The following is a 24,499-nucleotide window of genomic DNA, read 5'->3' on the forward strand; positions in this document are numbered from 1 at the left end:
TCAAATTTCCTAGCTTTCCAAGTGACTTAACTATGAAACTATGCTTATTTTTAGATTGATTTGACTGTAATATGAAAGAACCTGAATCTTAAATTCATCTTAATTGGCTTTTAATTTTTAGACTCCATGCTCTCTTAAAGAAACTGAAAGAGGGGGAAGAAAATCATAACAGATGGGTAATTAATACTTGAAACCTAAGTACAGACATTATGGTTATACTTCCTTTTGATGTAATGTAAGAGTATATCTTAATATACAGAGTCCAGACACTTAAAGTTTAAATTAAACTTTAAATATTTTTATTTATTTAATTTGAACTATTTTGGTGCCCTGCTGCATTTGAATTTTCTGTTAGTACAAAGTATACAGTATTCCATGTATTCAGCTTATCTTATTAAGTGATACTGAGACAGAAGTGCTATTATAGTCATCAGGCAATGACAGTTTAACATCTGCTTTGCGCTCAGCGCTGTGTATATTAACCAGTTCATTAATTCTTTGCAGAGCGTCAAGAAGAGAAACTGAAGAATAATAACAGAGATCTATCAATGGTAAGAGTCCTAAATATAACTTCATGATAAACCACATGTTTTTCAGCAAAAGACCCTGATTTTCATCAAGTACACTGCACTTACCTTTTCAGAAATTTATAGTTATGCAGGCTATAAATAATATCATGGTTGTTCCTGGACCAAATAGAAGTGAAAATATGCTACTGGACTGAAGCTTCGTGTTAGTAATATGAATAGCTTTTTTTTTAGGCTCTCTCGAAGTCATAATTTGTCCCTTTCACACAGTTTTTATTAGCTTCCCCCTTACGTTTTCAAATGAAGTAGCTTATTTTCTTTTTCTTCCTCATGTTATTGCTGAATCTTTGGCTTTATGGTGACCTGGTAATCCCAAATAGGAGTTGGAGCATCATAGATGGCCTTTATTGTGGCCTTTATTCTTTAAGAGGCCTTTTGATCTGAGGATCAGGCATATCATAAAGTGTAAGGAAAAGTGATTTTATTAGCCATTTACTCATTATTTATAAAGAGTAGAGTTCAAGCATGTCTTTCTGAGGTGTAGGTAGGCTAATTATATGGCTTGACTTATTTTTCTACTTAATTTCTGTATATTCAACACAGGACATCTAAACTGCGCAACAGTTGTCTTTTGCTTACCAAGAGACCTTTGCTGTATTATTTTATCTTCTGTTTCTTGAAATTCTTATTAAGAAAGATCATAATTTAGAAGTGCATTTTTTTGAAAATAGCTTTTCTGTTGTTGCAATTATTACATGTTCATGAGACCAAATTTGGAAACTGCAGAAAGAAGAGATAAAAATTGCTGATAAACTGTTAATCTTATATCTTTATGATCTTTTATTTGTTTATACTTTTATGGCACATGTAATTAAGAAAGAAGTTAGCTGCAAGAAACAAAATGCTTAATAATGGCTTAAACATATAAAATTTTTTTCACTTGCTCAAGAGGTACAGAGGTTGGTAGTCCTGGGCTGCTGTGGCAGCACAGTATTGTCACTGAGGACTCAGGTTAACCTTCCTTAGCTTATGGTTGTTTGGTTGTTTGATGGTGCTTTACTGTCAGGCATTATGTTCTTCATTCCAGGCAAGAAGTATGGGCAAAAGGCCTAAAGGGATGCTAGCCAAGTTTGTCCCTTTTAAAAATTCTGGTTGGTACTTACATCTCATTGGCCAGAGTTGGGTCATATGACCACCCCAATACTATTCATCAGAAGCTGGCAAGGAGAAGAGGCCTTGGAGGTGGAGGGTGGGTTAGCCAATAAACAGCTTTTTGCCAAGGAGCATCTTTTAAAAATGATGTAAACCAAAACTTTTGGGGTGTGCTTTAGTGGTGGTTTTTCTCTAGTGTAAAATAACAATTCGTTGGTTTCCTTCCAGGTTCGAATGAAATCCATGTTTGCAATTGGCTTTTGTTTTACTGCCCTAATGGGAATGTTTAATTCTATGTGAGTAGCCTTTTATATGGTTTTATCTAAATATTGCTCTATGTGTGTGTATATGTGAACAATTAGCTTTTTTGGTAATATGTTGATATTTCAAATTTACAGAAGAGTTACAAGAATAGTACATTGATAACCAGATTCACAATTGTTAACATTTTGCCTCATTTGCTTTCCTTTTTTCTCTGTTTCTCCATATCATATATGTACTCATTCATACATTATTTGTATATTTTTTCTGAATCATTCAAGAATTTGTTGTAGGCTTCATGCACCTTTACCCATAACTACTAAAGTGTGTATTTCCTAAGAACATGGACATTCTCTTACTTGACCTCAATCCAGTTATCAAAATCAAGGGAAATTTAATTTTGATGGAATACAATTATATGATAACTTTTCACCCTCTTAATATTGAAGATATCTTATATGTAAGGCAAAGACTAAGGTTTTATGGGTCCTCTAAAAAGAATTTAATATGTCTCCTGGGTTTTTAAGTTCCTTACTAACAAACTTCTTCAAAATGAAGGTAGTCGTACAGAGATGTTTTGACTCTTAAAATAGAGTCTTAACAACTATAATCTTTTTTAATAATAAGGTAGGTTACTGTTGTCTAAACTAGCATATAGCAGGCCTGAGTAATTGTGGGACTGCTTTTGACAGAACCTGGAAAAATATCCAGAGATGACAAGCTGTCATTTCTTACCTTTCAGAGCTCTCCTGAACTATCCCACGCATTTTCCTCACTCACTCTTTTCCTTCCCTTTCTCCTACTCTTCCTCCCCTGCTTCATTTCTACCTGTCTGTCTCTCTCTCCTTGTACCCACACCCCGCCCCACCTCCAGTTGTTCTTCTCTTCCCACCTGTCAAGGGCCTACTTTGTGCCAGGCATTGTGCTAGGTATCAGAATATAACAAATAAGATGTGTTCCCTGCCCTCAGTAATATCAAAATTTTATAGAAAGAAAGGACAAACAAATCAATACATTGATGGATGTTACAATAGATGTGTGTGTGTGTGAAATATAGTAGGGGGGAAAAAGGGGAGTGGTTATTTTTACTTAGGTGAGGCACCAAAGGGAATGTCCAAAATGATTTTAATACAAAATTTCCACTTAACTAGTGATTACTAAAATCATAGACCTTTACTGCTGAAAAGGACCTTTGGAAGATTAAATAACTTGCCCAAGGTCTCTAGAAGTCTCATAATTTCTAACTTATAACTCTAAACTCAGTATCCTTTTTTCACTGCTATGCTTTCTCTCATTTCTTGGGTATATATCACCGTGGATTACCAGGCAAACCAAACACTGAAAGATTTTGTAGTTAACTAGTAAACTTCATTGGTACAACTCAAATACTCAAATATTCTTTAATTTGTCACATTCTGGACAGTATAGAGCTAGCTAAGTACTCATCTATATTTTAAAAATTTAATGCCTAACATCTTATTTTTCTCATACTTCTGATTCTTAAAATAATATTTTTATAGGTTAGTGGTGTGTGTATGTAGAGCTGTTCTTACTGGTCTTGGCTTTATTGTGTGATACCTACAATAAATTTGAATCACTGCTTTGCTTGAAGTTCAGCATTTGATTTTATTCCTTAGTCTTATGTACAGGTGGGTTCTATCGAAATAGGCTGATTAAGAAAGAACTGTGGGGAATATAGCCAATATTTTATAATAACTCTAAATGGAGTATAATCTTTAAAAACTGCGAATCACTATGTTATACACCAGGAACTTATCTAATATTGTAAAACTTACATATACCTGAATTTTTAAAAAAAGAAAAGGAAGAAAGAATGGTGGCCATTTCTACCAGTGGTAATGCTGCCTTATATTCATGTGGTTCCCTTTCTTAATGTTATTTGTGAACATATCGTGGTATGAACGGCTGCTCTATGGGAAGGGCATCTGATTCAAATATATTTTTCTCCCAATGCCATATTTTTCCCCTCAGGTGTAACCTTTTATTACATTTCTTTCTGTAATCATTGAAGTAATAAATTCTTACTGGAAAAATTCCAATAATATATAAATGTATAAAATGTAAAGATCACTCTGCCTTCCTCAAATGAGTACGTGTCCTTTCAAGATTTGTACTTCTTCTCTCCGTATACAAACATTTAGATATTTGTATGTATTAATTTTTATACCCCAAAATGGTTGTTTTGTAACCTGCTGTAGTTACCTGTGATAATTTTTTAAATGCAGTATGTGTAACTCTTGCATAATCATTTTTAAAGGATTTTTTTAAAATTTTTTTAAAATTTATTTTTTTGGCTGCATTGGGTCTTCATTGCTGCATGCAGGCTAGGATTTTTTAAATTATTTATTTATTTATTTGGTGGCACCAGGTCTTAGTTGTGGCTCATGGGCTCCTTGGTTGTGGCATGTGACTCTTAGTTGCAGCATGCATATGGGATCTAGTTCCCTGACCAGGGATCAAACCCGGACCCCCTGCATTGGGAGGGCAGAGTCTTAACCACTGTGCCACCAGGGAAGTCCCATCTTGCATAATCATTTTTAATGTCTGTCAATATTCCATTGAATGGATGTACCCTAACTTATATAATCTTCTATTAATCTTCACACAGAATTTTCACAGGTAGTATGAACACCAGTGTATACTTATTTTTTCCTCAGGCATATCCTAGAAGTATTGCTTAGGTGAAATTTTTCTTTTTGACCTTGCCGCACAGCAGGCGGGATCTTAGTTTCCCCGACCAGGGATCGAACCCGCGACCCCGTGCAGTGGAAGCGCGGAGTCTTAACCACTGGACTGTCAGGAATTCCCGTAGAAAGGTTTTTATTAATTTATATTTTTCGATTATTGCGCTCAGTACTTGTGAGTGGTTCTTTCTTCATATATTTGTCATCACTGGGAATTATGTATCTGTTTAATATTTGCAAATCTAATAGCTAAAAATAATATTTCTTTTAAAATTTGCATTTCTTGTGAGATGTAGCATCTTTTCATATACTTATTATGTTTATCTATTTCTAAATTTCTAGTTCATGTTCTTTCCCTTATTTTCTTTTTATAAGACTTTTTTATTTATTGAGACTATTAAGCTCTCTTTTTGAGATATATGGGCAATGTTAATTTTTATGTCAAATCTGTTACTCTTTTCTGTTATATAAGTAGTGCCTTTCTCATACCAGATTATATAAATTTGTTTCTACTTTTTATTTTTTATATTTAAATTTTGTTTCATCTGTAATTTTTTTTGGTGGTTAGTTTCCAACTTTACCAAGTACTTCCTATTGTTAATACCAGGTAGGGAACAAATAATATATTTTCCCTGATGATTTGAAATGACTAGTTTATGATATATCAGGTAGCTTCCCAAAGCTTATGTAGTAGATCTTTTTTTTTTTTTTTTTTTTTTTTTTTTTTTGCTGTACGCGGTCCTCTCGCTGTTGTGTCCTCTCCCGTTGCGGAGCACAGGCTCCTGATGCGCAGGCTCAGAGGCCATGACTCACAGGCCCAGCCGCTCCGCGGCATGTGGGATCTTAACGGACTGGGGCACGAACCCGTGTCCCCTGCATCGGCAGGCGGACTCTCAACCACTGCGCCACCAGGGAAGCCCTATGTAGTAGATCTTAACCAGGAGTGCGCATCAGAACCAAAGTTTAAAAAGAAAAAGATTTTCTTATACTAGTAATACACAAGTACTTCTAAAAAATTCAAACAGTATAATGTAGAATAAAAAGTGAAAGTGAAACCAAATGAGTTGAAAACTTATGTCCACACAGAAACCTGCACACAGATGTTTATTGCAGCTTGATAATTGCCAAAACTTGGAAGCAACCAAGATGTTCTTCAGTTGGTAAATGGATAAACTGTGGAACATCCAGACAGTGGAGTGTTATTCATTGCTAGAAAGAAATGGGCTATTGGCCATGCAAAGACTTGGAGAAACCTTAAATGCATATTACTAAGTGAAAGAAATCAACCTGAAAAGGCTACATACTATATGATTACAACTATATGACATTCTAGAAAGGGCAAGGCTCTGGAGACAGTAAAAAGGTCAGTGGTTGCCAGGCATTAGGTGTGAGGGAGGGATGAATAAGCAGAGCACAGAGGATTTTTTAGTGTAAAACTATTCTGTGTGATACTTAATGGTGATACATATTGCTATACATTTATTAAAACCCAAGAGTGAACCCTAATGTAAACTGTGGACTTTGGGTGATGATGAGGTACCATTGCAGGTTCATCAGTTGGCAATTATGAATAATGCTTCCATAAACATCTGTGTGCAGGTTTTTTTGTGAACATGTTTTTAACTCCTTTGGATAGATACCAAGGAGCATGGTTGCTGAATGGTATTCATGTTTTTTTTCTGGTCTTTGTGCTCAGACCAGAAATTTAAATATATATATATGTATGTGTATATATATATATATATATATATATATGTATATATGTATATATATTTCTTATGTCTAGGACTGTGAGCACCTAGAAGTTAAAGAATGTATCTCTATTTTTATAAGCTGGTATGTGACGTTAAAAGTCTAGTACATTTTTTTTTTGGTGAGCAAATTCCAAGTTTTATTTCACATATATTGAAAAGCAGACATTTCAGATCTGATGTTCAGAATATCCAATCTATAAGATTCAATGCTATCTTCATATCCTCAGATAAAACGTCATTGTTCATGTGACATGACAGTCCAGACAATAGCTGGGATTGAAACTGAATGCACCCCTTTCTTTTTCTTTTCATTAAAAATATTAGCAAATAATAATTTAATCATAATTTAATCATATTTGTATGTATGGATTTTAAATTTAAATGGGAAAAAAGGAAAAAAAGTATAGAAAAAAAAGCTCACCATCCCTTAGCAGTTCTAAACAAAAGTAATGTGGGTGTCAGTTATTACAGTCTAGTACATATTTTGATTGTATTGAACAATCACTATTCATTTTTCGCATAATTTCTCTTAGTTTCACCTTGATCATCTGTTTATTATAGAATGGAATACGTTATCTCTAATATCCATTTTAGTCTTACAATTGTTGATAAGAAAAAAGCCTCAAGTTAGACTAAGATGGGAAGGACTTGAGCTCCAGATTGCCAGAGTAGCAAAAAGAGGCACCAAATTCAGCTATTTATTTGTCTTTGGCTTCTCTTCTGGATCATTTCCATAAAGCTGAAACATTAAATCTTAGAAGTGATCTTAAAAGTCATTTTAACACATTACTTCTGTGTCAATACGGAAATCTCTCCAATAATACCTATAGCAGATAATTTTCCATTATTTTTAATCATTTTCAACGATGAGGAGCTTGATGTTTTCTGAGATAATATAGTTTTACCGAGTAGTATTTAGGGTTTGAAAGTGGTTCCTTTTACTGGACCAAAATATGCCTGCTTGTTCTGTTCATGAGCAGTGAGTGGTCCTGCCCTCTGGAACTGCAGAGAGTAAGTTCACTTAAAGAAATAATCTACCTATAAGCTATCTCTCTCTTTGCACCTTTTTCTTTCTCTCCCTAACTCTTTTCATTATTAGGCTACAGACTAGTAATGGTGTCTATTCTTAGCTATTCCTATGGAAAGCCTCTAATCTCCTGGAAAAATTAATTTGAAGGGGTTTTTTCCTTCATATTTGTGGCTGGTTTAAGGTCTCATTCGTACTAAATGTTCAGTTTCACATAAATGAATACCTCACTTATAGGACATGAAAGGTTTTCTCTCTCCTTTTTCTTTTAAAGCTTTTCTCCAGCTTTACTGAGATATATAATGACATATAGAACATTGTGTACATTTAAGGTGTACAGAGTGATAATTTGATACACATACATATTGCAAAATGATTACCACAATAAGGTCAGTTAGCAAATCCTTCATCTCACATAAATATCATTTTGTTGTGTTGACGGTGAGAACAATTAAGACTTACTCTCTTTAGCTTTCAAGCATATAATACAGTATTAAATATAATTACTATGCTGTACATTAGAAGCCCAGAGCTTATTCATCTTAAAACTGGAAGTTTGTACCCTTTGACCAGCATCTCCCCATTTCCCTCAACCCGCATCCTCTGGCAACCACCAATCTAATTTTGTTTCCATGAGTTCAGCTGTTTTAGATTCCACATATAAGTGATGTCATACAGTATTTGTCTTTCTCTGTCAGACTTGTATACAGTATATATATCACATTTTCTTTATCCGTTCATCTGTCGGTGGACACTTAGGTTGTTTCCGTATCTTGGTTATTATGAATAATACTACAATGACATGGGAGTACAGATCTCTTTGAGACAGTAGTTTATTTCAATTCCTTTGGCTAAATAGCTAGAAATGGGATTTCTGGATCATATGGTAGTTCTACTTTTAATTTTTTGAGGAATATCCATATTGTTTTTCATAGTAGCTGTACCAATTTACATTCCCAGCAATAGTGCCCAGGGGTTCCCTTTTCTCCACATCCTTGCCAGCATTTGTTATCTCTTGTCCTTTTGATAATAGTCATTCTAACAGGCATGAGGTGAAATCTCATTGTGGTTTTGATTTGTATTTCCCTGATGGTTAATAATGTTGACCACCTTTTCATGTACTTCTTGGCCATTTGTATGTCTTGTTTGGAAAAATATCTATTCAGATCCTCTGCCCACTTTTTAATTGGATTATTTGGTGTTTTTTGTTTTGCTATTGAGTTGTACAAATTCCTTATATATTTTGGATGTTAACCCCTTATCAGATATATAGTCTGCAAATATTTTCTCCCATTTCATAGTTTGCCTTTTCATTTTGTTTCTTTTGCTGTGCAGAAGCTTTTTAGTTTGATGTAGTCACGTTTGTTGATTTTTGTTGCTTGTGCTTTTGGTGTCATATCCAAAAAAATCATTGCCAAGACCAATGTCAAGGAGCTTTTTTCCCTATGTTTTCTTCTAGAAGTTTTACAGTTTCAGGTATCATGTTTAAGTCCTTAATCCATTATGAGTTAATTTTTGTGAGTAGTGTATGATAGGGGTCCAGTGTAATTCTTTTGCATGTGAATATCCAGTTTACCCAGCACCATTTATTGAAGAGACTGTCCTTTTCCCCACTGAGCATTTCTGGCTCTTGTCAGATATTAGTTGACTGGGTTTATTTCTGGGCTCTCTATTCTATTCTATTGGTCTGCATGTCTCTTTTTGTGCCAGTAATATATTAGTTTGATTACTATAGCTTTGTAACATAGTTTGAAATCAGGAAGTTTGATGCCTCCAGCTTTCTCAAGATTGCCTTGCCTATTCAAGATCTTTTGTGGTTCCATATGAGTTTTAGTATGGATGTTTCTATTTTTGTGAAAAGTAGAGTTTTGATTAGAGATTGTATTGGGTCTATAGATGACTTTGTTGTTGTTGTTTTTAATAAATCTATTTATTTTATTTATTTATTTTTGGCTGCATTGGGTCTTCGTTCCTGCGCACGGGCTTCCTCCAGTTGCAAGGAGCGGGGGCTACTCTTCGTTGCGATGCACGGGCTTCTCATTGTGGTGGCTTCTCTTGTTGCGGAGCACAGGCTTTAGGCATGCGGGCCTCAGTAGTTGTGGCATGCAGGCTCAGTAGTTGTGGCTCGTTGGCTCTAGAGCGCAGGCTCAGTAGTTGTGGCACACGGGCTTAGTTGCTCCATGGCATGTGGGATCTTCCCGGACCAGGGCTTGTACCTGTGTCCCCTGCATTGGCAGGTGGATTCGTAACCATTGTGCCACCAGGGAAGCCCTGTAGATGACTTTGGATAGTATGGACATTTTAACAGTATTAACTCTTCCAGTCTATAAACATGGATATCTTTCCATATATTTGTTTCTTCTTCAGTTCCTTTATCAATGTCTTATAGTTTTCAGTGTATGTATCTTTCACCTCCTTGATTAAATTTATTCCTAAGTATTTTATTGTTTTTGATGTAGATGGGATTGTTTTATTCTTTTTTTCATATAGTTCATTGTTGGTGTATAGAAATGCAACTGATTTTTGTATGTTGATTTCCATCCTGAAACTTTGCTGAATTCATTTATTAGTTGTAAAAGATTTTCTTTTTGGTTACAATTTCAAGTCAAAAATGTCAAGGAATAAAATGACTGTATAAGATGAATTTGTTGGGTGTGTATGTTAGCAGCAAGAGGGGTAAACATTTTGGGCTATATTTATTTCAGCCCTACTCCTCACAGTTTAACTCTACAGATGGAGAGTAGAGTGGCATATGTAGAACAGTATACTGCATATAGCATATAACCAGGAAATATTGGAACAACTGTGTATAATACTTCCTGTGAGTGAATGGGAATACCTCCTCCTGGAAAAGTTATTACAATACTTCGTTTTGCTTTTGTGAGGTTAGTAGATAAGAATAACTACTTCAAGCAGATCTTTAAATATTTTCATCATATCCAAGTAACAACAGTTCATGATAGAACCCTTACCCTGTGCAAACTATATACTAGGAAAGCAGTTGGGCATAGTAAGTGGACAATCATACATATGTACAGAATATGTCAAATTCATTCTATTTATATTCTTTGGAGTTCAGCTGTATAAGAAGCTCTTTATAACCACAATAGTTAATATGGATATTTAGGTATTTTTTTCCCCAGCGAAAAAGATGGTAATACTACCTCTCTTTTCCCTCTCCCTCTATAGAAACATTCTAAATACCAAATGTTTTTCTAAGAGGGAATGTTCTAGATATTTTAACTAGAGTTAAAGACTTTATTTGGATAAAGTAACTGATGCTGTCATATATTTTTCTAATATTATGAAGTATCACTGTCCTTAATCACATTAATTTATAATTCTCAATATTGTCTGACTGTACAGCTTATTCATAGAAAAGTGTAAAAGAAGTTTATATCCCCAGCATCTCAAAATAAACACTGATACATATTTTCTTCTAGTTTTTTTCTAAGATTTTCTCTTTTCGAAACATTTTTCTATTTTAGAAAAAGTAAAAAGAATTACTTTCAAACATTAGAAGTATGTTAAAAGTTATCTCAGAGTATTATGTATGCCATTTTTCATTCACCACTATGTATATTCCATGAATTTCTCTCCAGAAGTGTTTATCCTGTTTAATGTGTATATACTGGGAATCTTTGAGTCTTGGAAAAGAGGGTTCTTAAAATCTTATTGGTGTCATTGTTTAGAACCGTGGTTCTCAAAGTGTGGTCTGGGGATCCCTGGAGGTGTCTGAGACTTTTAGGAGGTCCTTGAGGTGAAAATTATTGTTGTAATAATTCTAAGATGTTATTTGCCTTCTTCACTCTCCTTCTCTCATGAATGTACAATGGAATTTTCCAGAGGCTTCATAGGGTGTGTAATATTGCAACAGCCTGAGTAATGAAGCAGCTATGAGAATCCAACATTTTTCTATTAAATAAAACATTAAAGAGATTGGGGGTAAAAAAGCCTTTCTTCTCACTAAATTCTTTTTCTGTATGGAACATATATTTTCCATAAAAATATTTGTGTTAACATACTGAATATTGCTACCTTTTAAATGATTTGATAAATGGTTTAAATTTTCTGTTTTAATTTATAAAACAGTAATATTGATAGATATAACCTCTAAATAAAACCTCTTTAGGGTCCTCAATAATTTTTCAGAGTGTTAAAGGATCCTGATACTGAAAAAATTAAGAATCACTAGTTTAGAAAAAGATTGATGGGAAAAATCTAGGCGCCCTTCCTTACATCCTTATATTTCAAGTCTCTTTTTAGAATATCATCCTTCCTTTGTTTTTTAGAGATCAAGGGACTTAGAGTTCTATTTCTGTCCCAGATTCTTCTCTGGAACTAAGAAGCTTGTCAGTCTTCCAAAAATAACAGTTCTTTGTTTTGTCCTTTTTAGATTTGATGGTAGAGTGGTGGCAAAGCTCCCTTTCACCCCCCTTTCCTACATCCAAGGACTGTCTCATCGAAATCTGCTGGGGGATGATACCACAGACTGTTCCTTCATCTTCCTGTATATTCTCTGTACCATGTCAATTCGACAGGTAAGTGACAACATCCACTATTTAATATGTATATCCTTCCTTGCTGTCACACCCTAAATTAGTGTCTACTTCTGTAATACTGGAAGTGTCTACCTGTTGCTACTGAGATCTTTCAGTTGCTTGTTTTAGAATTCAAGTATCATCTAAAACTGTTTTAAATGTATGTAGGTCTAGATTACTGATCCTTAGGGATGGGAAGTAGCCATAAAATCAAACATGGTTTCCACATCCCATTTTTAGAGCTCTCAAGTTTCTTCTTTATTGCAACTATCTAAAGGTAGGAAAGTAAAGAGTGGGTTTTGTCTTCCCACTATCATTTCTTCTTTATTATACACCAGTGCCTTTTGGCACTTCAGAAACACAAATAAACAAATAATTTGGTGACTTGAAGTTAGTCACAGTTGAGATAAAGTCTGGCTTGTAGAATTTACATTCAAGCAACATGATGGTCAGACATTCATAGTGAAAAAGAGTGAGAGCTAAGAGATACATATAAGGTTGTGAGAGCCTGGAAGAGAGACATAACATTCAATTAGTGGCAGACGATTCAGGCAGAAAGGTTGAAAGAATGAAGCGGCTTTTGAGATGGGACTTTAAAAAGTAAGAGAGGTTAATTAAAGTCTCTGGCTCCAGAACTCTTCATATTTCAAGGCATTATTCAGTTTTTGAACATACTGCCACTCAGCAGGCATTATAGTGGGGAGGTTGGCACATGCAATAAGTATGAACATGATTCTTTCAATGATTGTTACATAAATGATTCAGAGTTATTTTTCTTCTTCTTCCTCTGAATATTGTCTGTGGCAGCAGGTTTTTTGATTTGTCTGGCATGTGGGAATCAATAGGAAATGGAATAATAGTTTGAAGGTCACAAAGATCTTCATGATCTTACCACTTAATACTTTCCTTCCCTCATCTCTCACCTCATCCAACACTCCAGCCATTCTGACTTGCCTGACAGTTTCCATGTTCCACTTACCCAGACTCATTTTTTGTGAATGCTCTTCCTTCTATCTGGATGTCTCCCACCTTTTTCTGTTGCATATTAAATGCAACCAAGTTTCCAGGCTTCCTGGAATCATTTTCTGACACTTGCTGCATTCTGAAGGGTAGATATATGACCAGATGCAGAAATCTCAGAAGATTATCACAGTAGTCTAGCAAAAAATCACTATGTTCTAAACTTACAGTGATGGGAGGGTTGAAAAGGAGAGGACAAAGTTGAAAAATATATAGAGGTAAACTAGCAGAACTTAGTGATTGATTTAATGTGAGAAAGGAGAAACTAAGGTAACTTCAACATTATGGCTTTGGTGACCAAATGGAGGATGGGAGTAGAAGAAAGAGAAGTAGGTTGGTTAGAAAACATGCTGTTTGAGGTGTTTGTGAGGCACTTAAGTGGGTATGTCCACCAGGAAGTTGTATTCTTGTGTAGCCGAGGTGTATACTACATCTTTTGACATGCTTTAGCATTTTGGCTTATCCGAGGTGAAAGCCAAGACAGCGACAACATGGATCTCTTTGTTGGTTTAACAGAGGTCATTGATAACTAGAATATTGCTCTTAAATTTGATTATTTAAGTATGAAATATTAAAATTATAGCTAAGGTCAAAATATTAATAAAAAATGATGTATACATGCTACTTTAAGCAACAAAGAACAATTCTGTTTTAATTACATGCAGATGTTACTACTTTATTTGTGATGGCTCACGACAGTTTTGTGGTTTTTTTGTGTTTGGGGGTTTGTTTTTTTTGGGCCAGCCTCGCGGCTTTGCAGGATCTCAGTTCTCTGACCAAGGATTGAACCCAGGTCATGGCAGTGAAAACCCGGAATCCTAACCACTAGGCCACCAGGGAACTCCCTCACAATAGTTATTTTAGATGCACCATTTGCACTGCTACCTGGACATTGTTACCTAGAAATCACCATCTGAACTGTAAAGGTTTTTTTTAGTGAAATAAATGTTAAGAATGATCATTGAGAAAGTTCAGCTCAAGCTGGTCTTTAAACTCCTTTCAGTTATTTCAGAAAGTCTGGTGAGGTATATGTGTAGCAATTAATTTTATCAGGAATGCCATGGTCATTTACCATGGTGGTCAGCAAACTTCTTCTGTTTGCTGACCACCATGTAATGGTCTAGATCAGGGGTCCCCAACCCCCGGGCTGCGGACTGGTACGGCATGTTAGGAACTGGGCCGCGCAGCAGGAAGTGAGCTGCGGGCAAGCGAGCGAAGCTTCATCTGCTGCTCCCCATCGCTCACATTACTGCTTGAACCATCTCCCCGCTGCCCGTCCATGGAAAAATTTGTATTCCATGAAACCAGTCCTTGGTGCCGGAAAGGTTGGGGACTGCTGGTCTAGATGATAAATACTTTTGTATTTACTTTTCAGACCATACAGTCTCTGTCACAACAACTTAACTCTGCCATTATAGTATGAAAACAGTCCTAGACAATATGTAAATGAATGAATGTGGCTGTGTTCCATCAAAACTTTATTTATAAAAACAGGGGCTTCCCTGGTGGCGCAGTGGTTAGGAATCTGCCTGCCGATGCAGGGGACACGGGTTCGAGCCCTGGTCCGGGAAGATCCCACATGCCGCGGAGCAACTAAGCCCATGTGCCACAACTACTGAGCCTGCGCTCTACAGCCCACGAGCCACAACTGCTGAAGCCCATGCGCCTAGAGCCTGTGCTCCGCAACAAGAGAAGCCACCACAGTGAGAAGCCTGCGCGCCACAATGAAGAGTAGCCCCCGCTAGCCGCAACTAGAGAAAGCCCGTGCGCAGCAATGAGGACCTAATGCAGCCATTAATTAATTAATTAATTAATTAATTTTTAAAAAACGGACAGTAGACCAGCCATGCTAACTCCTGAGAATACAAAAAAAAAGGTGAAAGGTGATGGGTGGGGAGAGAAGGAGCAGCAAAAAAAACACACAAAAATTCAGTGTGTTTGTTTTCAGCCAAGGAAGATATATATTCATACTTTTAATTTCCGCTTGTCCGAGTCTATGCACTGATATTAATAAGAGAAAAGTATATAGAGCTCTAGTATAGGTATTCTGAGATATTAAAAATCTTTGAAAAATCACTAAAATGACCTACTTTTATCATTTTTATTAGCTGCCAATAGTTTCTTATTCTGTTCCCCGTTGGTTGTTAGGATGTGTACTAACAGGAGGATTATGAACTTATATCCAGTCTGAAATACTTTAGCATTTGAAGTGTTACTATGGAATATATGCTTCTTTCTTTGAATTAAAATTCCTTTCTCTTATTCCCTTTCTCTTTCTATGTTTTGTTTTGTTGTTGTATTTGTTTTTTAAGATCTTACATTGCATAATAGTTGACTCTGTAGATGCATGTGAAATGATCCGTCATAAAATATGAGGCTTTCAGATTAGAGACTGTATTATGATTCCCTCAATGAAGCCATTCTTTTTTTAAAATTAATTAATTAATAAATATATATATTAAAAAAATTTTTTTTGGCTGTGTTGGGTCTTTGTTGCTGCGCATGGGCTTTCTCTAGTTGCACCGAGCGGGGGCTACTGTTCATTGTGGTGCGCGGGCTTCTAGTGATTTCTGAATTTCCTGTATATACCTTAAAGTGTAGTGTGCACCTAAAAGGCAGGTGTGAAACAAACAGTAGATACTACACCCAAATATAAACTTGGAAAATTGGAGTTATACCACTTTTTACTCCCTAAAACAATGTGGGAAAATTCATGTTGCCCCCAACCTCCAGTAGGAATTGTCCAACTTTGGGGTTTTTACCAATCTAACAGATAAGAATTGCTCTCTCATCGTAGTTTTAATTTGCTTATTTGGATTGAGCATCTCTGTTTGTCTAAGAGCTATTCATGTATTTTTTTTCTTTCTTTGGTAGGCGAGATACCGTGTATGCTTTTTGCCTATTTCGCTATTGGGTTGTTGGTCTTTTTCTTAATTTTTAGCTCTTAGGGAGATTAGCCCTCTCTGTGATCTAAGTTACTAATAATTTTTACAAATTGTCATTCGTGTTTGTTTTACTTAATATGGTTTTTGCCATGCAAAATTTTGTTTGCTGGAGGTCTTTAGTTGTGTTTTTTTTTGTTTTTCTTTTCCTTTTTTGGTTTACTAGTCTAACTAAAGTTATAAAGAAATTCATCCTTGTTTTCTTCTAGTACATTTTGGTTTCATTAAGTCATGGTTCGATGCATTTGGAGTTGACACTGGTGTACCTTATTTATTCTTTGCTCTTGTACTTTGCCAACTATTATGTGATTTTTATTAGGGAAAACATGGATTCATTTGAGATCAAAGGTTGCCTATCCCTTGTTTTCAAAGACTGAGGAGCCGGAGGGTCAAAAGAATGCAGTAACGTTAATGATTATTCTTGAATCTAGTGTGTATTTGAATAGGACGAAGCCCTGTCAGCAGCCTACTATTAATATTTTCTCTGGAGTGCCTGTCTAAATTCCTCTTTGAAATTTGAAAGTCTGTTCAGATCCCAGTGCAAGTGTTTGGCTGGGGACACTCCTCCTTTCTTCACACCTTGTGTAGATAATTAGGGTTTTGGAATGCACAGGTGTCATAGAGTGGGCTAAGCATTGTGATCTGAACCCCTAGAGTAAAAGAATATGGAGGAGTGGGTCAAAATATATGTGTCATACCTATAGAGTGTCAAGGTTTAAACTTGTTAGTGTGACTGCCCCTGGTAGCAGTTTTCCTGAGGAATCCTCAAGGCAATGCTCTCTTATGTCCAGAAGCTACTTTTTGGTTTCCTATATTCAGTAATTCCAGTGCTTTTAATCTTTCTTGTTTATTGTGGTAAAATAGACATAACATAAAATATGCTGCTTTAACCATTTTTAACTTTACAGTTCTGTGACATTAAGTACATTTTACGTTGTCATATGACTATCACCACTATCCATCTCTAGAACTTTTTCATATTCCCAAACCGAAAATCTCTGCCCATTAAACACTAAATCTCCATTACCCTGTCCCCTCAGTCCCTGGCAACAACCATTCTACTTTCTGTCTTTGTGAATTTGACCTCATATAAGTAGAATCATACTATATGTCCTTTTGTAACTGGCATGTTTTAAAGGTTCATCCATGTTGTAGCATGTGTCAGAATTTCTTTCCTTTTTAAGGGTGAATAGACATTCAATTGTATGTATATACCACATTTTGTTTATTCATCTGTCAAAGGACAATTGGATTGCTTCTACCTTTTGGCTGTTGTGAGTAATGCTGCTGTGGACACAGGTGTATAAATGTCTGAATTCCTGTTTTCCCTTCTTTTTGCATATATACCCAGAAGTAGAATTGCTGGTCATACTGCAATTCTATGTTTAATTTTTTGAGGAGTCAACATACTGTTTTCCACAGCTACTCATCATTTTACCCAGTACTGTTATCTTAAGGCTTCAGTTTGCCACCAGTTTGAGACCATTTTTAAAAGAATACAGGTAATTTCTCATGCTTTTGTTTCAGTGAGTGAAAACCATAATTTCATTCACTGAGGGTTAATGTTTATGCTGAATGTGTAAAAAGAAAATGTATTTTATTCGTTACCTCCAGCAATGGTAGGGTGGCCTTGCTTGTTTTAATGGGGAAGTCTTCTTGTAGTAAATTAGAATATAGCATCTACGGGAATGAGAAACATTTCTGTTATTCATGTCCTTAAAGTGTCAACAGTTTTAATTGCTGAAGTGAGTAGATAGTTCTATCACCAGGTTTCTGGAATTTGTTTTAAACACCTTATATTTGTGAAAGATTATGATATTTACATATGTCAGTTAATAACATCTCTACGGTATTAACCAGAATCCACTTCCTTTACTGAGAGTGGTAGTGTGATTAAATCAGCTAGCTCCAGTCCCTTCGTGACAATACCCCAAGGGTAGGAGTGTGCTAACTGGTTTAAAAAAAAGTGTCACCTTAAGAACAACTGCTAAAAACAAAAAAGAAAACTGCTAACTTTCTATATCATGCCCCCTTATTATGATGGAGGTATAATATTAGGTTGAATTAAGGGTATCTATCTGCTTCAATATTTTTTTCCCCTATCTGTAAGAGAACTTACTATCACATTAATAATAATCCCTTGATAGAGTCCTCTGTTCATTTATTCATTCAACAAAAGTGAACACATATGTGTATCAGGCTCTGTGCTGGATGCTTAGTATACAGTTACAAAAAAAAAAACTGACATATAATTATGGTCCTTGCCCTCATGGAACTTACGTTTCTTTTGAAATAAAAAGGTTAATTTTCCCCACCTGCAACTTCACTTCTAAAGAAATCATTATCAAATATGAGGGTATAGAAGTACATTTAAAATTATTTCTGTTATACTAGTCATTCAGAGTGGAGGCAGATTAAACAAAGATTAAATTTTAAACCTAAACTAAGGCAATTTTATGACATTACTAATTCACGTAAGTATTTGTGAGTCTGGTTTTTATCTATTACTTATTTTTTTCATGTTCTGGTATGTTAGTGATTATATGATTCACCACTGACTTAAGAGTTTTCAAGGAGGCACTTCCCTGGTGGCACAGTGGTTAAGAATCCACCTGCCAATGCAGGGGACATGGGTTCGAGCCCTGGTCTGGGGAAATCCCACATGCTGTGGAGCAACTAAACCTGTGTGCCGCAAATACTGAGCCTGCGCTCGGAGAAGCCCGCACACCGCAATGAAGACTAACCCCTGCTCTTCGCAACTAAAGAAAGCCCCACACAGCAACAAAGACCCAATGCAGCCAATAAATAAATAAATATATTTTTTAAATAAATAAATAAAAGAAGTTGGAAATTTAGTGACATTCTATCATTTGGTCTTATTGCTTTGTGTAGTGGATTTTTAGAGGGGGGCATGAAGGAGCTATTTTTATTATGAAAGAAATACAGACATTCTCCAGCTTTACTAAGGGGAAATAACCTACTAATGATTGATTTTTCTTCATAACCTGTTTTTAGATTTCTTTTTAAAGTACAGCATGGTCTATAGTATTGTGAGTGATTGAATGAATGAATGAAGTATTTTATGGCAAATATAATTTAAATGAGTTCTTGAAGTTGTGTCTTCATATTTAAATATTATGTGATATTCTGACAGTGTTATCTCAGAAATATAAACACATCAGTAACAGTTATTCTTTTTTTTGAATATTTAAATTTTATTTTATTTATTTTTTAATACAGCAGGTTCTTATTAGTTATCTATTTTATACATATTAGTGTATATATGTCAATACCAATCTCCCTACTCATCACACCACCACCACCCCCCGCCGCTTTCCCCGCTTGGTGTCCATACGTTTGTCCCCTACATCTCTGTCTCTATTTCTGCCCTGCAGACTGGTTCATCTGTACCATTTTTCTAGGTTCCACATATATGCGTTAATATATGGTATTTGTTTTTCTCTTTCTGACTTACTTCACTCTGTATGACAGTCTCTAGATCCATCCATGTCTCTACAAATGACCCAATTTAATTCCTTTTTATGGCTGAGTAATATTCCATTGTGTATATGTACCACATCTTCTTTATCCATTTGTCTGTCAGTGGGCATTTAGGTTGCTTCCATGACCTGGCTATTGGAAATAGTGCTGCAGTGAACACTGGGGTGCATGTGTCTTTTTGAATTATGGTTTCCTCTGGGTATATGCCCAGTAGTGGGATTGCTGGGTCCTATGGTAGTTCTACTTTCAGTTTTTTAAGGAACCTCCATACTGTTTGCCATAGTGACTATATCGATTTACATTCCCACCAACAGTGCAAGAGGGTTCCCTTTTCTCCACACCCTCTCCAGCATTTGTTGTTTGTAGATTTTCTGATGATGCCCATTCTAACTGGTGTGAGGTGATACCTCATTGTAGTTTTGATTTGTATTGCTCTAATAATTAGTGAGGTTGAGCAGCTTTTCATGTGCTTCTTAGCCATCTGTATGTCTTCTTTGGAGAAATGTCTATTTAGGTCTTTTGCCCATTTTTGGATTGGGTTCTTTGTTTTTTTAATATTGAGCTGCATGAGCTGTTTATATATTTTGGAGATTAATTCTTTGTCTGTTGCTTTGTTTGAAAATATTTTCTCCCATCCTGAGGGTTGTCTTTCCATCTTGTTTGTAGTTTCCTTTGCTGTGCAAAAGCTTTGAAGTTTCATTAGCTCCCATTTGTTTATTTTTGTTTTTATTTCCATTACTCTAGGAGGTGGATCAAAAAAGATCTTGCTGTGATTTATGTCAAAGAGTGTTCTTCTTATATTTTCCTCTGAGAGTTTTATAGTGTCCAGTCTTACATTTAGGTCTCTAATCCATTTTGAGTTTATTTTTGTGTATGGTGTTAGGGAGTGTTCTAATTTCATTCTTTTCCATGTAGCTGTCCAGGTTTCCCAGCACCACTTATTGTAGAGACTGTCTTTCTCCATTGTATATCCTTTGGTTTGTCCTATATGGCCTTTATTATGTTGAAGTAAGTTCCCTCTATGCCCACTTTCTGGAGAATTTTTATCATAAATGGGTGTTGAATTTTGTCAAAAGCTTTTTCTGCATCTATTGAGATGATCACATGGTTTTTATTCTTCAGTTTGTTAATGTGTATCGCATTGATTGATCTGCATATATTGAAGAATCCTTGCATCCCTGGGATAAATCCCACTTTATCATGGTGTATGATCCTTTTAATGTGTTGTTGGATTCTGTTTGCTAGTATTTTGTTGAGGATTTTTCATCATGGATTATCATCAGTGATACTGGATTTATCATCAGTGATAATTGGATTTATCATCAGTGATATTGGTCTGTAATTTTCTTTTTTTGTAGTATCTTTGTCTGGTTTTGGTATCAGGGTGATGGTGGCCTCATAGAATGAGTTTGGGAGTGTTCCTTCCTCCGCAATATTGTGGAGGAGTTTGAGAAGGATAGGTGTTAGCTCTTCTCTAAATGTTTGATAGAATTCATCTGTGAAGTCATCTGGTCCTGGACTTTGTTGGAATATTTTTTTTTTTTTTTTTTTTTTTGCGGTACGCAGGCCCCTCACTGCTGTGGCTTCTCCCGCTGCGGAGCACAGGCTCCGGACGCGCAGGCTCAGTGGCCATGGCTCACGGGCCAAGCCGCTCCGCGGCATGTGGGATCCTCCCGGACCGGGGCACGAACCCGTGTCCCCTGCATTGCCAGGCGGACTCCCAACCACTGCGCCACCAAGGAAGCCCTGGAATATTTTTAATCACAGTTTCAGTTTCATTACTTGTGATTGGTCTGTTCATATTTTCTATTTCTTCCTGGTTCAGTCTTGGAAGGTTATACCTTTCTAAGAATTTCTCCATTTCTTCCAGGTTGTCCATTTTATTGGCATAGAGTTGCTTGTAGTAGTCTCTCATGATGCTTTGTTTTTCTGCGGTGTCCGTTGTAACTTCTCCTTTTTCATTTCTAATTTTATTGATTTGAGTCCTCTCCCTCTTTTTCTTGATGAGTCTGGCTAAAGGTTTATCAATTTTGTTTATCTTCTCAAAGAACCAGCTTTTAGTTTTATTGACCTTTGCTATTGTTTTCTTTGTTTCTATTTCATTTATTTCTGCTCTCATCTTTATGAATTCTTTCCTTCTACTAACATTGGGTTTTGTTTGTTCTTCTTTCTCTAGTTCCTTTAGGTGTAAGGTTAGATTGTTTATTTGAGATTTTTCTTGTTTCTTGAGGAAGGCTTGTATTGCTATAAACTTCCCTCTTAGAACTGCTTTTGCTGCATCCCATAGGTTTTGGATCGTTGTGTATTCATTGTCATTTGTCTCTAGGTGTTTTTTGATTTCCTCTTTGATTTCCTCAGTGATCTCTTGCTTATTTAGTAACATATTGTTTAGCCTCCCTGTGTTTGTGTTTTTTATGTTTTTTTCCCTGTAATTGATTTCTAGTCTCATAGTACTGTGGTCAGAAAAGATGCTTCATGTGATTTCAGTTTTCTTAAATTTACTGAGGCTTGATTTGTGACCCAAGTTGTGATCTCTCCTGGAGAAGAACTGTTCCATGTGCCCTTGAGAAGAAAGTGTAATCTGCTGTTTCTGGATGGAATGTCTTATAAATATCAATTAAATCTATCAGGTCTATTGTGTCATTTAAAGCTTGTGTTTCCTTATTAATTTTCTGTCTGGATGATCTGTCCATTGGTGAAGTGAGGTGTTAAAGTCCCCCGCTATTATTGTGTTACTGTCAATTTCCTCTTTTATAGCTGTTAGCAGTTGCCTTATGTATTGAGATGCCCCTATGTTGGGTGCATATATATTTATAATTGTTATATCTTCTTGGATTGATCCCTTGATCATTATGTTGTGTCCTTCCTTGTCTCTTGTAGCATTCTTTATTTTAAAGTCTATTTTATCTGATATGTGTATTTCTACTCCAGCTTTCTTTTGATTTCCATTTGCATGGAATATCTTTTTCCATTCCGTCACTTTCAGTCTGTATGTGTCCCTAGGTCTGAAGTGGGTCTGTTGTAGGCAGCATATATATGGGTCTTGTTTTTGTATCCATTCAGCGAGCCTGTGTCTTTTGGTTGGAGCATTTAATCCGTTCACGTTTAAGGTAATTATTGATATGTATGTTCCTATTACCATTTTCTTAATTGTTATGGGTTTGTTTTTGTAGGTCCTTTTCCTCTCTTGTGTTTCCTACCTAAAGAAGTTCCTTTAACATTTGTTGTAGGGCTGGTTTCATGTTGCTGAATTCTCTTAGCTTTTTCTTGCCTGTAAAGCTTTTGATTTCTCTGTAGAATCTGAATGAGATCCTTGCTGGGTAGAGTAATCTTGGTTGTAGGTTCTTCCCTTTCATCACGTTAAATATATCATGCCACTCCCTTCTGGCTTGTAGAGTTTGTGCTGAGAAATCAGCTGTTAACGTTATGGGAGTTCCCTTGTATGTTATTTGTTGTTTTTCCCTTGTTGCTTTCAGTAATTTTTCTTTGTCTTTAATTTTTGTCAGTATTATTACTATGTGTCTCAGCGTGTTTCTCCTTGGGTTTATCCTGCCTGGGGCTCTTTGCGCTTCCTGAACTTGGGTGGCTATTTCCTTTCCCATGTTAGGGAAGTTTTCAACTATATCTCTTCAGATATTTTCTTGGGTCCTTTCTCTCTCTCTTCTCCTTCTGGGACCCCTATAATGCGAATGTTGCGTTTAATGTTGTCCCAGAGGTCTCTTAGGCTGTCTTCATTTCTTTCCATTCTTTTTTCTTTATTCTGTTCTGTGGCAGTGAATTCCACCATTCTGTCTTCCAGGTCACTTATCCATTCTTCTGCCTCAGTTATTCTGCTATTGATTCCTTCTAGTGTATTTTTCATTTCAGTTATTTATTGTTCATCTCTGTTTTTTTGTTTTTAATTCTTCTAGGTGTTTGTTCTTTAATCCTTCTAGGTCTTTGTTAAACATTTCTTGCATCTTCTCGATCTTTGCCTCCATTCTTTTTCCAAGGTCCTGGATCATCTTCACTATCATTATTCTGAATTCTTTTTCTGGAAGGTTGCCTATCTCCACTTCATTTAGTTGTTTTTCTGGGGTTTTATCTTGTTCCTTCATCTGGTACAAAGTCCTCTGCCTTTTCATTTTGTCTATCTTTTTGTGAATGTGGTTTTCCTTCCACAGGCTGCAGAACTGTAGTTCTTCTTGCTTCTGCTGTCTGCCCTCTCAGTAACAATTATTCTTAATGATAAAGTATTGGAGAGTGTATACTTCAGAGGAGCCTAGATATAGATATTCTCATAGTGCCTTATGCACATTAGGTACTCAGTAACTGTTGAATGAATGAATGCATACAAGCTAACCTGCCTACCCTGGGTTAGAGTTTGTTCTGAAGAACAGAACTTTAATAGAGGAGGTACTATGTAAGAGAACCCATTAGATTAAGAATCCAAAAACATGGGTTTTAATTCTAACTCTGTTCTTCATTTAACTTTGTAATTTTGGACAGGCCATCCTACTCTTCCAAGTTTTAATTGGAATTTCTCAAATATAAAATGAAAGACTTGAGCAAAAATAATTAGACGATCTTTAAGGTTTTTCCCACTTACAGGTGCTGTACAATATCTTAACTGACCTTATTTACCCTCTCCACATTCATGAACCCCTTCCCTCCCTCTTTAAAGCAAACCACCTTATCCCCACATCACACTGTCCACTCCTGTGCTCTTTAGAACTCCTCCACCTGTCTGCTCCCACCAGTTGAGTCATTGCCTTCCAAGAGCCAATTGTGTTTATGCTAGTTTTACTCATTGTTGCATTTATGTTATTTAATTTAATGTTATATTAACCGATGAAATCTGAGTATAAAATATTCTTTTCTATGAGAACTAGTTTCATAAAGTTGAGTTTCTAAAAAAAAAACTACTGAATTAGATTTAAGTGAGACAGCTGAAAAGATGAGGGGTTGTGTAGAAACCTAGGAGGATTCTGAACTTAGATTACTTTGCAAAATTCTGATTTCTCTCACTTCTTTGAAGACATTGATACCGAATATTTCAGTTTCAGCTGAAACTGAATATTTCAGTTTCA

At 35.9% G+C, this 24,499-nt stretch overlaps 1 protein-coding gene across 3 annotated transcripts in view; it reads left to right on the forward strand.

The window, feature by feature from the left end:
* Positions 1-24,499, forward strand: part of TMCO1 (transmembrane and coiled-coil domains 1) — a 46,612-nt gene that overhangs the window by 21,158 nt on the left and 955 nt on the right. For all 3 annotated transcript variants that reach the window (XM_004282049.4, XM_033409779.2, XM_049705549.1), the window contains 3 exons: positions 505-551; positions 1,908-1,975; positions 11,823-11,967. In XM_004282049.4, coding sequence (XP_004282097.1) covers positions 505-551; positions 1,908-1,975; positions 11,823-11,967 — 260 coding nt within the window. The remainder of the gene's footprint in view (positions 1-504; positions 552-1,907; positions 1,976-11,822; positions 11,968-24,499) is intronic.

This window comes from Orcinus orca, chromosome 1 (genome assembly GCF_937001465.1).
Source record: "Orcinus orca chromosome 1, mOrcOrc1.1, whole genome shotgun sequence".
Taxonomy (NCBI): Eukaryota; Metazoa; Chordata; class Mammalia; order Artiodactyla; family Delphinidae; genus Orcinus; species Orcinus orca.